At 42.8% G+C, this 18,386-nt stretch overlaps 1 protein-coding gene and 2 pseudogenes across 1 annotated transcript; 2 read left to right on the forward strand and 1 right to left on the reverse strand.

Annotated features, from left to right (window-relative positions):
- Positions 1-2,829: 2,829 nt before the first annotated feature.
- On the reverse strand, positions 2,830-8,825 carry LOC147420304 (uncharacterized; annotated as a pseudogene).
- Positions 8,826-13,439: 4,614 nt separating this feature from the next.
- LOC147420305 (uncharacterized) lies at positions 13,440-14,283 on the forward strand. The gene is made up of 2 exons (XM_086504503.1): positions 13,440-14,139; positions 14,246-14,283. Exons 1-2 carry the CDS (start codon positions 13,440-13,442, stop codon positions 14,281-14,283), a joined length of 738 nt encoding a protein of 245 aa, XP_086360629.1.
- Positions 14,284-14,438: 155 nt separating this feature from the next.
- LOC147420306 (uncharacterized) lies at positions 14,439-17,134 on the forward strand (annotated as a pseudogene).
- The last annotated feature ends 1,252 nt before the right edge of the window (positions 17,135-18,386 follow it).

Raw genomic sequence — 18,386 nt, forward strand, 5'->3', positions numbered from 1 at the left:
GAGTGGATACACCCAACAAAACCTGGAAAAGTCATCAATGAAGGTCACAAAATAAAGGCTGTTTCCTATAGATGGCGTCCTCATAGGACCACATACATCACTGTGTACAAGCTGCAACTTTCGTGTCGCTCTAACTGAACCATCCTGCGAAAATGCAAATCTGTGCATCTTTCCAAGAACGCAACCTTCACATACATGTCTTGGTGGCATCTCCAATAAAGACAAATCATGCACCATATTATGACGTTGTAAAGTCATCAAACTGCCATAACTAACATGCCCGAATCTAGCATGCCATAACTCAGCATCCTACATTGCCTCAGTCTTTGTTTCTGCAATACATACCTGAATCTGCTTTTCATAATGATCTAGCACAAATAGTCCATTTTCCAGCGTACCTGTAGTGATAAGAGAATAACCATTCTCTCGATCTCGTACAACACATCTGTCATCCTCAAAAATGACCCGAAGACCATTTTTTGCAAGAGAGGATACAGACAAAAAATTCTTCTTGATCCCTGGAACGTATAAGACATCTGGCAAGCATAAATCTGGACCATCTGAAATGGTAATCAAAATCTTACCAACGCCTTTGATTGGATAAGAAGCATTATTTGCACATGTCACCTTCTTTCCTACTGGAGCTGCATCCAATGAACAAAACAAATCCTTCCTTGAAGTAATATGCCTGGATGCACCACTATCAAAGTACCAAATCATTTGTGTCTTGTCAACACTGTAAGCAGAAAAATCTGAACATACTACGAAAGCATAAGAATCCTGCACAAAGTTTGCAGACTCTTCTTTAGCTGTAGAAGAATCACCAGAAGCTGAAACAACCAAACTTGACTCTTTCTTCTTTTCTTTAGCAATTCGCTTTTTACACTCACTAATGTAGTGACCAGGTTTCTTGCAGTAGTAACATTTACCTTTCTTCTTGGACTTGTCGGAATCACCTTTAGACTTCTCTAAAGATTGTCCTGCACTAGACTTGGAGTAATGAGCACTCTCTTTACCCTTGTTTTTGTTTTGTACAACAAGAGCATGATCCATACCATCCACCTGTAAAGACTTGTTCTTACGTGATTGATCCTCCTGCAATAGCAAAGCCACTAAATCTTCAAAATGAAGAGGCTCAGGATTAGCTCGCAAAGACAGAGTCAAAGAAGTCTGAAAAGTCAAATAAGATGGTGGTAGTGAATTGAGTGTTTTGGAAACCAAGTCCTTCTCTAGAATCACTTCATTAATGCTAAGCAATTGCTCTTTAAGATCCCTGATTTTTGTAAGATGATCGACAATATCGTCACCTTCGTCCATCTGTATTTTGTCAAGTTGTTTCTTCAAAAACTCTATTCTGGCAGCATTTCTTCCTCCAAACATAGCTTGCAGAGTGTTCCAAGCATCCTCAGAAGTTCTGCAAGATCTGATATGTGGTGTGATTGTCCTCTTTATGGTTAAGGCAATCACAGCCATAGCTTGTGCATCTTTAGTATCCCATCTCTTTTGCTCTGGAGTGACTTGTGAGGGTCCTGCACCAACAGCTGCACCACGACTAGGCGTGGCAGGTGCAATGCTACCTGGACGAACTTCATCTCCAGATACATAATCCCACAATACTTTACCAACCAAAACATTTTTGGCCATAAAAGACCAAAGAGAATAGTTGGTACCATCCAATTTGTCTTCGGATGTAAACGCACCAAAAATCTCTTTCTCCGTAGATTGAGCCATACTGTGGATGCACACAAGAGAGCAAAAAAACCTCCAAGAGATTCACAAATCTCCTCTCCAATGCAAGCAAAACTCTACACAAAATCTCAGCACAAAGCTAAGACAAGCTGCTTCCCAAAAGAACTGTTTACCTGAAGAAAATCTGTCAAAAAGCACACCCTCTTGATCTAAACGCCTCCGAAAAGTAACTTCTTCTACGCTGCTCAGAACAAAATTCTGAGGGCTCGAAAGGCTTCGAAAGGGGGGTAAAACCCCAAGTCCTCTGATCAAAATACTCCCGGAACGTCGAGGATGCTCCCACGAGCAAATTTTTCGAAAACTGCCTGAAAACTGCGATTGCGCGCGCGGACGCGAAAACGCAAGTAGAGGTTCTGGAAATCACCTTGCTCTGATACCAATTGTTGAAGATGATGAAACAACAAACAGAAGGAAGACAGCAACTCAGAGTAGGAAGAAGATGGAGAAGGAGAAGACACAGAGCTTGTGTACGAGATCTCTGTAGTCTCTCTCTGTATTAGAATAATAGTGTATACAAACTCAGAGCTACAAAGCTTATATGAAACCCTAAGAGATAGGGTGTCCTTTCACACCGGATGTCCAGGGGGAAAAACCCAGTGGGAGAAAAGTGCCCCTGGTGAAGCGCGTATACACACTAACACTACTACATGTCTACATTCACGCTATCACATGCTAAAATCATTTAGGCTACAATATTTGCATTCTCACTCTCTCTCTCTCTCTACCCTCCTTTCCTCCAATGTATCTCTCTCTCTCTCTCTCTCTCTCTCTCTCTCTCTCTCTCTCTCTCTCTCTTCTGTACATATCTAAAACCAAATAGATTAAAACAAAGATAGAGAGTGGATAGTAATAAGTGACCCAAATAACTGTATTTATTTGATGACGTTAACAGCTAAACAATGATGTGTCCATAATTATCTTGGTCCCTCATCACATGTACATATCTAAATCCAAATAGATTAAAACAAAGACAAAAGAGGAGACTAAATAATGACCCAAATATTTTTATTTATTTAATGACGTTCAGTTACATTATAACAGCTAAACATTGCTGTGTACACAATGTTCTTGGTTCCCTCATCACATTTTAGGATGTGCCATAACTGCATCTCCTCCAAGACCAAATGTCGCATCCATTGTGTGCTCAACTTCCCCACCATGCGCTGCAGAAACTACAATCAAATTTTGGTTAGGGACAATGCTCTTAGCAAAAACTAGAGTAATACTAAAAGTTAACTAAGAAGCCGTAGAAGACAGTATTTGAAGCCAATCACCTATTAAATGAATCCTATGACACACATTGCGTACCCTGTTTGAAAGGCGTGTTCTTGATATAATCTATTGCTAACCCAAGATATGCATGAAGACCTTCTAAATATGGGAGTAAATTCATGAGGAGCACATTGTCGTTGCTCGCTCCATCGTAACTCCTTACTGTGACAAGCATATGTGGTGGGTTTTCAATTGCCTTCTCAGGATCGTCATCTACTAGAATGGTGTCCAGAGGGTCCTTGATGTATGAGGCTACCAATTGAGATCTAAAGTTCTTCACAAACACCAAATTGAATTTTGGATGCTTGCCTTCGCAGTGCCTCTCTTCACAATGTCCTTGATGCAGACAAAACTTGAAAAAGGTCTCACCATACCCAGTCTCTTTGTATTTACTCTTAATTAAATTGATAATGGGGGTTAGATTTTTCTCTTGCATGGAGCTCCAAAGCCCTATGTCGAATAGATCAAACACCACTCTCAGCAATCGCAATATCCCTGGTCGCAATGACACACCCATTCGGCCTACATTTAGAATATTTACAGCATGGGAAGGAGCACTTTCCCACCGCCACCGTTTCAACAGGACACCGTTAACATCGAACACTATGAGTTTCCTTTTCGCATGGCAAGAAGGAAGTGTGCCTGTGCCTTCACGACGATCAATTACCAAATGGATCTTACTTAGCATCATATTAGGAGGGATACATAATTCAGTCTTTCACACTAATCGAGGAAGAAAGACACTTACCATTACATAGATGTTCCAATTCTTCCATTGACTCTTGTCAATCTAGCAACAGTACATGTCGACCCATTCGTAGCCCCGGACGTGCCAGAAGACCGCAACCAGCATACATTTGTAATACTACATTACCCTCCTCTGTATAGAAAGAGAGTAGCTTCTCGTGTAAAGTTGGACTTCTCTCCATGCCCCCCTGAAGAGAAATCATCATTCTAAATGTATGAATGGAAATTTAGATAAGCAAATACAATGGAGGTGAACTTTTTGAAAACTCACGGCATACCTCACCAAGGACAGCCATTCGTTTTGAGTTGCCAATGACTAGCGTTGTAGTAATCAAACATAACGTCCGAATCAGGCTTTCGATTCAATCTATAGGCACCAATTTTGCGGAATACAACGATTTCCAAGCATCGCATCTGTGGGACTTAAGACTCATAATGAGGAAGGAATCTATCACACACTAATTTTTCAAAGAAAGCAAGTAGTTTTACCTACCGTAACACCACCATGGAGGCTGAATGGAGTAGCACACAGGACGATAGTTGTATGGTCAAGATAGTACCCATTTCAATTTTCTAGGCTCGATAATACCCATGCATGTTCTCGACGACATATCAACACTAGATTTCCCTTCTCATCAAGATACTCCCTGGCAATACCAAAAACCTTTTGGATATGATTTATTTCGAAATGGTTCCATTTGGGGATATTGGGTGATGTTATCCCGACGACGCTTGTGTTGGTTGGTAGATGACAAAATATTGCATCGCAACCTACATTTGTTGTCCCGCCTCGCACCCGAAAGCTTCGCGTAGCTACTATAGCAATTTTTTGTGAGTAGGGCACCTACATCTCCTTTACCTGTCTCGTCAGCTGCTCCCATAGGATCAATAGCTAAAACCGCTGAATCTGATTTTAAAGAAATGAATATCCAGTTAGTGAGGTGAGACAATAATACCAGGAGTACCTCTGGTTGTTAGCATACTAGAGCTATGTGCCATTGAATTCTGCGCTTCATCGTGAGGTGGAGTGTTGCATTGCACCATGACATCTAGATATAACAAGCAGGTAAGTGAGTGTATTTTAAATACTTAAAGATATCGTCTCTTTGTTGCTACACACTTTCTCACCTCCAACAAGAAGAGCAGGCTCCCCGCGATGACCAGTCTCTGCTACATTAGACAATCTTGTTGAAACTTCGGTTATTGTGATGTTCGCATCATCTGCATCCACCCACTACAATAAATACATTGCTTACTGCACAACACATACCACAATCAATCATTCCATACTTACGAGGTAGACTGATAATTGTTGCCATTTCATTAGAGCGTATGGCATCCTGCAATCCTTCACTTTCAGTGGTCGCCTGGCGGTGTAAATGAGCAGGCTCTATATTAATTCCAATCTTTGTGCACTATTGTTGTGCCTGATCAGGTGCCTCGTCATGCGAAGGAAGAACATGAGGATATGAAATGGAATGAGATGCTGGTGGAGCTTGTTCAGTCTCTAGGAAATGACTATGAGCTTGGTTTTTTAGGCTTCTAGGTGTTAATAGGTTCTCTCCCATTGATTGTGTGTCTCCCTCTTGACGTGCTTTCGGACTTGATGTACTTACCTTGTTTAGAGGCATTGGAGTATCTCTGTCCATTACTTGACCTTTACCCTTCTTCGCGCTGCTCCCCTGTCGAGAGCATATAAATTACACGAGTACTATTAGTTCAACCTTTCCATTTAAGCAACAACAAGGGTGTGCGAAAACTTGCCTGGGTAGTTTGTGGGGCTCTTGTAGGTTTAGCAGTTGGAGAAGGCGGCACAGCACTTTCGTCTTCATCATCCTCAAACTCCGAAGGACATTCACCGTCGCTGCGCCTTGGTTCACGATCCTCCTCCACCTCTTCTTCGTTATCTGTCTCCTCAGTCACAACATCTTTTGCTTTTAGGGAACGTAGGTTCTTACCCTGGAAAAATTAATTTCACGTGTTGCAGTTAAATCCTCACATGACTAGAAAATAGTTTAACTATGGTTTTGTATGCTTTTACCTCTTCTTGCTGTCTTTTAACTCTACCGGTCTCTGCCTCCTTGAACTGCTCCCGCTCGTTGGGGGGAAATGTGTCCTTCGCAAAGTCAATGAAAAGAGGACACTCAACATAAACTTTTTTGGTCCACAATGCTGCACGTTGTTCATCCGTATACATGCATGCAGTGTGCTTCACATTGACCCACTCTTTTGTAACTGAAACTTTATCTGTCCAATCCATGATCCGCACCCATCTGGTATACGTTTGCCAAAATATACTTATTGTCATCCACTCAAATTTTTTTAAGATTTAGAAACCAAGTAGGACAAGATTACATACCTGTAAAATGCCCGTTTGGCGGCCATGGTAGTACCCTCCTTCTATTTCTTCTTATTACCTTTGAGTCCACCTTTCAATCTCTTGCACTCCACTTCAAACAATGTGCCATTGTACCTCGATTACCACTCCCTTATAATTGTCACTAGGGTGTCGTTTTCAGGGAGGCGGCACGATTTCTTCAGCAACGCATACTGTCTCGTAGCCTCGTTCACAAGTCGATTCCACCATGTCTCTCGACGTAACCAAGTGCGAAATACGGACTGGTCGTCTACATTATTAAACAACTACGTCATTGTTTACTATACTCTTTTTCTTTGAAACATATATCAAAAAATGACCTTACTTAGCGCTGATTTTAGGCTTGGATATAATGTGGTTGGATCATCACTAACCAAGGCCCTTAGCACATTGCTACGATGATCTACTGGTAGATCGGCGCATGCAAGACTGTATATTTGATCATCTGTCAACCACTTTGGTCTCCTACTCCAATCTATGTCCATAAGCAATCTAGTAACAAATGTTAAAATTTTTTAAGCAGCACGTGAATGTAAACTTAATTCCCTTTGAAAGAAACCCCTATTAATCTTACCTCCACCACTCCTCTCCTAAGTTAGGATCCAGAATTTCGGATGCCCGTTGCATATTTTTTCAGGCTTTCTTGTCAGCCATATAGAATGCGTTACGATAATGGGTAGTGAACTCCTCCGTTGAGAGCTCATTTCGCTTATTGCTCACAGATTGAAAAGCCTTTGTATACTTTGCCTGAATCGTGACATTAGTTCACTCTTTGTTTGATCCACTCTTTGACAATGAAACTTACCGGATATAGAAGTTGGGATAGCACGATAAGAGGGACCTTGTACCAGCGTCTTCGCAACCCCCCACGCTTATTCATTTCAGCATCTAATTCTCATTGCAACCATCCTGGAACATCTTCCTCCAAACCCTTAAGCAATGTATCCATGTTGGCTGTGCCCATTGCTCTTACCATACATAGCATATCTATGAAGGAAATTTTTACGTAGCCTTTGTCATTAATGCTGTGACAACAAAACTTATACCATTAAAAGACTAGGAAGCGATAACCATGCTATAGCTAAGCTTATCAAATTGACTAGGAAGCAAAACTCATGCTATGGCTAAGCTTATCGATTCAACTAGGATGAGTTAATTATGTTATAGCTAAGCTTACCGATTCAAGCGTGCCACCACAGTGAGAACTTCTCCCTCGTTCTCTTTAGTGACCTTAACCATGCAAGCTTCCACACAGCAATGGTACTTAGGCTCCTCTTTGTGAACTGCAGAGCAAAATTATCTTGCATAGTTTCACAAAATTCATCTCATCTTGATATTGAGTTAGAAACAAAAGTGTATAAAGTAATCTACCTGTATCAATTTGTGCATTCCATGCCCGAAGACGGTGATTCCCATCCCATGTGTACAACATTTTCCCTTTCAGGTCCCCCCACACGGATTTATGCAAATGTTTCTCAAAGTCCTCATTAAGTTGCATCCAGATTGGATCCCAGGTTTTCCGAATTGCATGACTAACTTCTATTGAATCTAGATCTGGAGTCCTTATTGAAAGCATGAACCTGGCACGACGTGGAACATATCCATTTCTAGAGAACTCCAAAGCTAGATTGTGCACACGATCTTGCACTGGCCGTACCGCTGGATGTGGTAACAAGCGGCACAAGGGCACTAGTGGCAGAGGTACTTTGCGAGTATCCTGTGTAACCGTACTTGAATAGCTTTTGATCTTGTAGTTTGAAACAGGAAATATTAGAGGAGCATACCATTTTAGAAATTACCAACCTGAAGGCGGTGCAAAGTGTCGTCGAGAAAATCCCATTTCAGCGTGGATTTCTCGGTAATAGTAAAAAGACCGCGATCTTCATCCCCCGCATCCTCTCTTTTGTCATCTTCTTCACTTGAGTTGTTCGCAATAGGGGCCTTATCCTTTGATGGTGCTGGTACCTCAGATTGTGTAGTGCCCTCTGCATTGGCTTTCACTGGCTTTTGCACTACTTTCACTTTGGTGACTTCTTTCTTTGTGCTAGCACCTTCCTTTTTCAAAGTAATTCTACCCTTTTTCTTTGGGGGATCCCAGCTAGGGTCCTCTTCTTTATGTGCTCGTGTGACCCGCTTGCTTTCAACAACTTCACTTGCTTGATTTTCACTTCTTTTCTTGACACCCGTCGACTACTTAGCTGTAGGCAAATAATTATTAGGCTAGGTTACTGGCAAACAACGATTAATTTCATGAGTAAATACTGCAATAAACTCCGGTGGCTTACCTCTGCAACAAGAGTCTTTGGAGGAGGCTTTGAAATGCTTGGTTTGGGCATCGCACCCGATGCTATGCTAGTGGCTCTTGGAGCGACAGGTATTGAACCCTTGCCTCCAGAGGATACAGTTTTTTGCCCTTTTGCCTGGACACAAAATGTTCGATGTTGCTTTCAAAAGAGAGCATGTAAGACTGAATAAAATTAAGAGGTCTCATTACCAATTCTCTTATCGGCCACGCCACAACTGTACCCACTGCTGCACCTAAGGTGCACACATCATCGTCAATGGGTGGAACATGTGGCAACATGAGACCGAGAGCTGATGCCGATTGGACGGCTACTCCCAACGTGCCTCTAGGCAACTCTCTTCCATGTAGCTTTTCGTGGCGTAGAGACTGTATCATAATTCCTTTCCCAACTTCCTTGCCCTTGCTTAAGAGCACCACGTGCTCATTCTTGCTAAAAGACAAATTTTTTGTAGCCATTTGTTTTCCACAAGAAATTGAAACTGTTATCAATGCACAAATTCTATGAAGATGGTAATCTGTATATTAACTATACTAGATTGCATGTGAATAATGAATCTCAAAAAAATAGAATGCTTCGGCATTTGTTCAAAGTCTGACCTGTACAGCCGAATGTGGATGAATGTCCTCTATATTTTGTTTTCTCCAATACTGCAACACCTTCAACGAAGTAAAGTGGGTTTTGTTTAGTCTTACATCAACATAAAGAGAGAGAGAGAGAGAGAGAGAGAGAGAGAGAGAGAGAGAGAGAGAGAGAGAGAGTGGATGACCGACGGAGAGGACAGGGATGGAGAGATGGAGAGAGAAAAGTAGAGGGTGAGGGAGGATGGCCAACAGAGTACATGGATGGAGATAGAGGACTGGGAGGAAAGGTGAGGGAGAGCAAGAGGAAGAAAGAAAATTGGTGGGAGGGATACAGGAGGAGGGAAGAGGAGAGAGGTGGAGAGGATGAGGGATAGAGAGAGGATAGCTAAGAGGGGAGGAGATGGTGAGAAGGTAGGGGGTATAGAAGTAGGAGGATGGGATGAGGTGGTAGAGAGGGAGGAGGAGGAAAGAAGGGAGGACCATACCTGTCTGGAGCAACAACATAAAATGGTCCTCTCAATCTTTACTCTTCTTTTTATACTATAGAGAGGGGAGAGAGAGACACACATATAAAGCACACTCACACAGACACACAATAAAGGCCGACAAACTTAAGATCATTATCACATGGAATCTTTCTTACAACAGTATAATGACCATCACCACTTCCAGGAATATGGTGAGCGTATGGGCATTCCTCAGCTCGCCTAGCACACCTTCCACGAGTAAATCTTTGCATTCTTTGCCCATACAAATTATACCTTGCTTTCCCACCATGCAAGCACAGCCAGATTGAAGAATAGAGAGTGTCTCTCTCTCTCTCTCTCTCTCTCTCTCTCTCTCTCTCTCTCTCTCTCTCTCTCTCTCTCTCTCTCTCTCTCTCTCTCTCATGTGGTATAATGACCTTATTCACATCACACGAAATGCAGCGCCATCGAGAGAGAGAGAGAGAGAGAGAGAGAGAGAGAGAGAGAGAGAGAGAGAGAGAGAGAGAGAGAGAGAGAGAGAGAGAGAGAGATGACCCTTGTCAGCGAAGCACGCTGACTGAACATAAGCTAGCCCCTTGTCGGCTTAGCACACTCATTGATCTCTCGCCTGCCCCTTGATGAACACACTGGCCCTTGTCGGATGAGGCGGCAATACACTCCAGGCTTGACTGCTGCCCAATTCAAGCCATGCTTATGACTGGACATAAGCAACTTCTGAGGCCGCTTTAATGAACATAAGCTGCCCCATGCTTTTTACTAAAACGATAGAGGCGGTGGTCAAGAAACGGCAGAGGCGGCTGACTACTTGAAGTGCCGATCAGGACCGTATTTATTTATTTATACATGGCTCTTGAAGCGCCAATATCCTTACTCTACAGATTCCATGGCTCTTGCAGTCGTGGGCATGGTAACAATGGTGGGCTTGATCACGTCCATGTGTGCGCAGTTGCATAAGAGAGTGCAAAAGAATCTCTTGAAGCGCCAAGTACAAAACTGGCTCTTGAAGCTCTACTTACTTGATGATGAAAGAGATGAAAATGAGCTTGACTGAGACAAAAACAAATTGTTTCTCTTGCAGTCGTGGGCATGGTAGCAATGGTGGGCTTGATCACGCCACTCAAGGCTGCTAAAAAAATCGCTTACAGATTAGCCTCAATTGGGAGCTGCCTGCTGCCACGCGAGGTGTAATTGTGCCCCTTGTTGTCGACCTCTTGTCCCCCTTGCCTGCTGCCTACTACCGTCTACCTCTTGTCCCCCTTGTCGGCTAAGGACGTGTCTGGACAGCAGTTGGCTAAGGACGTCGATGGACAGCAGTTGGCTAAGGACGTCGATGGACAGCAGTCGGCTAAGGCCGTTTTTGGCTTCACAGCAGTCGGCTAAGGCTGCTAAGGCCGTTTCTGGCTTGCAGTCGGCTAAGGCCGCTAAGGCCGTTTTTGGCTTGTAGTCGGCTAAGGCCGCTTCTGGACAGCAGGCGCCACCCCTCAGCGGTTCGACAGAGGACTTCTTGGCGGGTGAGAGAGAGAGAGAGAGAGAGAGAGAGAGAGAGAGAGAGAGAGAGAGAGAGAGAGAGAGAGAGAGAGAGAGAGAGAGAGAGAGAGAGAGAGAGAGAGAGAGAGAGAGAGAGCTTACCTTTTCATGAGCGGTTGGCTAAGGCCGTTTCTGGACAACAGTCGCCACGCCTTGGTGGTTCGAGAGAGGAATGCTTGGCGGGTGAGAGAGAGAGAGAGAGAGAGAGAGAGAGAGAGAGAGAGAGAGAGAGAGAGAGAGAGAGAGAGAGAGAGAGAGAGAGAGAGAGAGAGAGCTTACCTTTTCATGAGTAGTCGGCTAAGTCCATTTCTGGACAGCAGTCGCCATGCCTTGGCGGTTCGAGAGAGGAACGCTTGGCGGGAGAGAGAGAGAGAGAGAGAGAGAGAGAGAGAGAGAGAGAGAGAGAGAGAGAGAGAGAGAGAGAGAGAGAGAGAGAGAGAGAGAGAGAGAGAGAGAGAGAGAGAGAGAGAGAGAGAGAGAGAGAGCTTACAGGTTCGTGAGCATGCGTAGGAATTGTTGGCTTTTTTAAAAAACATAGAGAGCAATAGCGATATCGCTATTGCTCCCTTTATTTTTGACTTAAAACATGCAAAAAAAAGGGAGTCCCTGTTTTTTTACTTAAAAGTTGGCCAAAAAATTCAATTTAACCAGGCAAAAATCCGCAAAGTTCAAGATTACATCATCTTTATTCCGTGTTGACAATTGAGATTGTTTTTTGCGAGCATGTCTAAACTTAATGAAGCAATTCATCTTCAAAGCTTATGTAATCCACCCTAAGCTCCACTTTTAGCTCGACTTAAAAAAGGCCAAAAAAATTATATTTTTGATTTTTAAAATGCCAAAAGATCATGTCCACAATTGACATCGGTTATTGCGATCATGTTTAAAATGCAAGGAATTTATCTTCAAAGCCTACGTAATCCTACGTAAGCTCTACTTTTAGCAAAACTTTATAAAGGCCAAAAATTTTCATTTTTTTTATTTTGAAAATGTCAAAAGTTCGAGTTTTTCTACTCTTTTCCCTGTGGACAATTGAGTTCGGTTTTTGCTATAATGTCTAAAATTAATGAAGCATGTCAACTTCAAAGCCTACGTACTCCTACGTAAGCTCCACTTATAGCTCGACTTAACGATGGCCAAAAAAATTCATTATTTTTTACTTTTAAAAGTCCAGAAGTTCAAGATTTTCTACTCTTTACTCCCTTTTGACAATTCAGATTGGTTTTTGAGATCTTAGCTTGCAGTTAAATTACCTCACAAAAAGGAAATCATGTCTAAAAATAATGAAGCAATTCATCTTCAAAGCCTACATAATCAACTAAAATTCTAGTTTTATCATCTTGTATTGATAGACATTCGGCCTTCTTATAAAGCCTACAAGTTTTTATCATCTTGTATTGATAGACATTCGGCCCTCTTATGAAAACCTAAAAGTTTTATCATCTTGTATTGATAGACATTCGGCCTTCTTACGAAAACCTACAAGTTTTACCATCTTTGACCATCTTTTAGGGGACGTAGGTTCTTACCCATTGCAGCTCAACACTGAAAGCTCCATGTGTTGCAACACTACCACCACAGCCTTGGAGAAACATCAACGTGCAGCATCAATGAGCGTGCAATCCTTCTAGAGTTTTGACATGTTTAATGGAATCTACAACCCCACAAGAGCCCAAAGATGAGGGAAGGTTGCATGAAGAAGATACCGTACCTTCACTATGTGCATGTGTGTGTGTGAGGGAGAGAGAGATTAACAAGAAAGAAAAAAGTGTGTGTTTGTGTGTGTGTGTGTGTGTGTGTGTGTGTGTGTGTGAGAGAGAGAGAGAGAGAGAGGACCGAGGAGTTATATAAAGAGATGGCTCAATACAACTTACCATTTTTTTCCATCTTTCCTCCTCCACCTCTCTACTTACCTTCACTCACCATCTCTACTCCTCTACCTCTCTACTTACCATCATTGACCATCCCTCATTTCTACTCCAACCTCTCTCTCAGCTCTACTCCAACCTCACCCTCCCTTAGCTATCTATACAAACCTCTATCCACTCTACCTCAATTATCTCCTCCACCCTATCTCTCTCTCTTGACTATCTATAACATCCTCTATCTACTCTAGCCCATTTCTCTATCATCTTTCCCTCCAGCTGTCCCACATACCTCTCTCTCAGATGTACTTACATCCCGTGCTCTGGACACCTTCACCACTATCTCTTTCTCTTTCCTCTATCTCCCCTTCTCGTCCTCTCCTCCTATCCCTCACTTTGCCAACACATTCCTCCCACCTCCATCTCTCTCTCTCTCTCTCTCTCTCTCTCTCTCTCTCTCTCTCTCTCTCTCTCTCTCTCTCTCTCTCTCTCTCTCTCTCTCTCTCTCTCTCTCTCGCTCTCGCTCGATGGAAAGCTCTCATTTCATCGTTCACGTGGGTGGTGTGGGGGTTGGAAAACCACACCACCTATCATTGGAAGGATCTTTGTTGGTTCTATTTGGAGCTGACATAAATGCACCAGCTAGTTATAATGTGTTTGCCCTAGCAAAATCTGTTGAAGGTGAACCGTCAACATTTCCTTTGCAGAATGCAGAAAAAGGTAATAGCTCTCCTCTTTATGTTTTGGATGCTAAAGTTTCCACAGAGTATGTTGCATTCTTGGATTCCCCTGTGAAAGCTACTACAACACTAAAATCAGCCGAAATACTGTTGCTTTCTTCTGATGAAGAGAAAGAAGAGTTTCACTTTGACCCCACCAACAAAACACCCCAAAATGTGGTGGTCGACCTAGACTCCCCACTACAAGAGGGATGTAAGAAGGACCGGGCACCGATCGGTGATTCCTTTAGCATAGTGGAGCTAGCGTTAAATCCCAATATGAGATCTCTGAAGATGAAGACCTTGATTGCAACATCGGAATGGGAGTGGGTGGAAGAAATTCCATCAAGCTACAATGGAAACATGGTGTTTGAATTTCCACCTCAGCCTAATATCGAGATGTCAGCTATGGATGGAATGGAGCAATCAGTGGATGGACATGTGTGGACAAATCCAACAACCACAAACATCAAATTTCCAGCAACAATAAGGAAAAGCTATTGCGGAGGTGATTTCGAATGTGTGTTTGCAGAGTGCTCGCAAGTGTTATCTACAGGAAAACCCAACCGTTCGTCTTGGATAGGTATTCATTATTCTTTTTTTTCATGTACAAGGGAAGAGTGTCAAAATCACAATTGTAGGCATGGAATAACAGGTAAACTAATTGAGAGACCAATGCTAAATGGTGACTTGCAAAAGTATGGAACCTTGAAGTGCTTCTATTGTCAACATGTGCCTGTTATTCAAAAAACCTGCGACTGCCAGGTATACTACATAATGCCAACCGACAAACGCTATTCTCGAGCCATGGTGCACCAAGGCTTCCATGACCATGATGTCAAACTAGGTTCATCCAAAAGTACCATTGCAAGGGTGAAGTCTTTGGTGGCTGAGGCCGTTGATTTGCTTGGCATCCAAGCTGGGCCAAGAAAAATCCAAATGGAGGTGGTTAAGCTTATTTCCCAAACTGTCCTTCAACCTTCTTCAGGTGAATGCACTTCGCTTGGACAAGTAGAGTTGTCAGTTCTACTTCAAGAAATATTTCCTCTTGTTAAAAGCCAAAGGTATGGGAAATGCATTTTAATATACTTTATAAACTTAGAGTCTTATATATTTCTAAACTTTCATGATGTTCTACACAGAATTAAGAACTGGGTGCATAAATTTCGTGGGGAGTCGAGTGCTCGTGGAGAGGAGTCATTGATAATTGACTTAAAGAGACGCTTGACATTTGTGTTTATCCACGGAATGCTTTTTCCCGGTCAATCTAATAGAGAGAAGGATAGATGTTTTGTATTCAAGATGTCGACAACAGGTACTGGCTCAGGCATAGATCTTGTCAATAGAATGCGAAGAAATGGAAATGGAGATCTAAAAAGAGTGTGGGTTTGCTTTAATCACGTTAGACGGGTAGAAGGATGGACAACCATGGCAGCCCATGTTTACGATCCAAGGAAAGTTTTAATTTAATTCTTTTAATTTTATGTTCAATACATCCTACAACCTATTCTAGAACAAATTCTAGAATACTAAACACATATTGACACATACTTAAATGTTAATGTGGCTTTGTCTTGATGTTCAGTGTCCAAGAATTAATGACAATTGCCATATGTGAGATGAAAGAAGAGGACACTATAGCACAGATGATATTTTGGCAAAAAATGATCATCGTGCTAGAGCTCAATGGGGTGCCCCCACCAGATTTTGCTGGCTTTATGGCAGATGAAGCCCAAGCAAACTGGAATGCGGTGCGCATAATTTTCAATGGAGGTCCGGATATGGTGATGAAAGGTAGGGAGAGATCATGCCTTTTCCATTGGGAACAAAGTCTAGGGATCCACACCACAAAATATGTTCTCAATGCATTTCAAGACGAGCACAAACGACTGTGTCGACTGTGGCGGTGCGCACGTAGCAGTGAAGATGCAGAGGGCCAATATCGGTTCATTCGAGCTTGGTGGGAAACAGGAAAGGTGGAAGATGGGAATCTAGGCCCAATGGAGTGCTGGTTGAGTTGGTGGCATGTGAGGTACCCTCATTGGAGGAAGGAAATTGTTGGTGTAAGTTTTCAAATTTATTATACAATAGTTTGTAGGATGTCCATTTAATTAGACCCTTCATGATATCAAAGAAGTAAATTTATTTATTTTTTTGTAGGCTTTAGATGACTATTGCATCGAGGTCGTCCCTCGAACAAATCTCTCAGAGTCACGTCACGCTTCATGGCTAGCAGGCGAAGGTCACAAGCCTAAAATTTCTTTGTACGATGCAACAGTTTCGGATATTGGGAACACTCTTCTTCAACAATCCAAAAGAATGGCATATGCAGAGGGTAAGTATATAGGAAGCGGACCAAGCATAAGCAAGATGAGAGACAAGGCAGCTTCACGACAATTTCACACACCTACTCCATCACAGAGGAGCCGTGCTGTGAACAATGCAATTAGAGGAACTAATCTTCCAAAGGTGCCAGAGTTTTTTGGAGACCGGGTTACAACGACAAGGCGACGCAAGACATTCGGCAATGTTATAAGCGAGGAGGCAAATAGTTCACACAGGCCAGAGTATGTCACTCAAAATGTTGCTCGACAAAGAAAGGCTCGAAAGTTGTCATTTGGAGATGCATCACAGGTAATCCAAGATCATTATATGGACGAGGAGAATGAAGGGGTGACAATTAGGGCCATTGAGGTTGACATAAATGACACCATGTGGGCAATCCGCAGGTGCAAACAGGGGTCTAAGTTCACTTGCCAAGGAAAAATCAAAGGAGGAAAGTGCAAAAAAAGGTGAATTTATGCAAAGAGGGAACAACGGCACCAAGTTTCTGGGGGAAACGCAACTGGGAGGGGCGTAACAATGAGACATGGGTATGGTTTTGTAGTGATGATGTCAAACATGTGTGGGATGTTTGTCCATATATTGTAATGCGGCCTCCAAGGCCTCCACTTGAGTGGCCAGTGGCACAGGGCACGGACTTAACAATGCATGAAGTAAAGTCTTTGTAGCTAGCGGGGTTTCATATCGCAACAGAAACTATGGAAGTTCAAGGGCAAAGGCGTGCCGGCAGGTATAGGACAGGTGTTTCTGAAGAGGCATCGAAAAGGATCGACAATGCTTTAGGACTAAAAATGGTCATCGAACAAGTGGAAATGGTAAAGATCGGTAAGCATGAAGTCTTCATTGCAGTAACACCAAACTCGAAGTTACGTGGTGAGAAATATCGAGTCACAGTAGCTAGGAATCCGAGTTGTACTTGCAGAGACTTCCAAAGGAGGTTAGGGGAAGGAATGACCTATGTGGCTTGCAAACACTTGTATTATATCTACTTGAGAGTGTTTGGAATGGACATAAACAACAACATGTTCATCCATCAGTCTAGTCTGCCTGATAACGAGCTCAAAACTTTATTGAGTGCAAAAAGACTGTTGTAATAATGTAGCATTTGTTGTGCTATCACATTTACCTTGAACCGTGCAAATGATGATATTTTGTTTTGAGTTTTCAACAAAATGAATTCTTTCATTGTTGTCTTTTGATATGCAATTAGTGAATGTGTGATGAGAGAGAGAGAGAGAGAGAGAGAGAGAGAGAGAGAGAGAGAGAGAGGGTAGAGATAGACAAGTGAGAGAGAAAGAGAGATTAAATAAAGAAAATAAAGAGAGAGACGGATTGATAGAGAGAGAGAGTGAGTGAGTGAATTCTATCATTGTTGTCTTTTGATATTCAATTAGTAAATGTGTGATGAGAGAGAGAGAGAGAGAGAGAGAGAGAGAGAGAGAGAGAGAGGGTAGAGATAGACAAGTAAGAGAGAAAGAGAGACTAAATCAAGAAAATAAAGAGAGAGACAGATTGATAGATAGAGAGAGAGAGTGTGTGAATTCTATCATTGTTGTCTTTTGATATTCAATTAGTAAATGTGTGATGATAGAGAGAGAGAGAGAGAGAGAGAGAGAGAGAGAGAGAGAGAGAGAGAGAGAAAGAGAGAGAGATAGAGATAGACAAGTGAGAGAGAAAGAGAGACAAAATCTGCAAAATGTGGATGAGAGAGAGAGAGAGAAGAGGTCCTTGAGTAGCGATAAAGAAAGAGTAGCAAGAGAGAAAGAAGGAGGCCCTTGAGTAGCGAGAGAGAAAGAGAGAGGGAGGGAGGGAGGGAGAGAGCGAGAGAGAGAGAGAGAGAGAGAGAGAGAGAGAGAGAGAGAGAGAGAGAGAGAGAGAGAGAGAGAGAGAGAGGGGGAGGGAGAGAGGTCCTTGAGTAGCGAGAAAGAAAGAGAGAGGGAGGGAGGGATGGAGAGAGGTCCTTGAGTAGTGAGAAAGAAAGAGAGAGGGAGGGAGGGAGGGAGAGAGGGCGAGAGAGAGAGAGAGAGAGAGAGAGAGAAAGAGAGAGAGAGAGAGAGAGACAAAATCAGCAAAATAAAGAGAGAAACAGGATGAGAGAGAGAGAGAGAGAGAGAGAGAGAGAGAGAGAGAGAGAGAGAGAGAGAGAGAGAGAGAGAGGAGGAGGAGGTCCTTGAGTAGCGAGAGAGAGAGAGAGAGAGAGAGAGAGAGAGAGAGAGAGAGAGAAAGAGAGAGAGAGAGAGAGAGAGAGAGAGAGAGAGAGAGAGAGAGAGAGAGGAGGTCCTTGAGTAGCCCACTAAAATGAAGAGTGGGAGGAGAACCAGCGGCAATGGGCGGTGGTGGTAGGAGGAGGAGTGGCAGATGGTGATAGTGAGCTAACACCACCAACCACCGGTGATGGACTAGGGTGTTGGT

The sequence above is a fragment of the Adiantum capillus-veneris genome, chromosome 28, assembly GCF_014529385.1.
Source record: "Adiantum capillus-veneris isolate H3 chromosome 28, ASM1452938v2, whole genome shotgun sequence".
Classification (NCBI taxonomy): Eukaryota; Viridiplantae; Streptophyta; class Polypodiopsida; order Polypodiales; family Pteridaceae; genus Adiantum; species Adiantum capillus-veneris.

Excerpts from the sequence above, each read along its gene's own strand:
- LOC147420305 (XM_086504503.1), top strand. The coding sequence starts at position 13,440 with ATGGAAAGCTCTCATTTCATCGTTCACGTGGGTGGTGTGGGGGTTGGA. Across the intron at positions 14,140-14,245 it reads AAGGAAAAGCTATTGCGGAG|GGAAGAGTGTCAAAATCACA; the intron begins GTGATTTCGAAT and ends TTCATGTACAAG.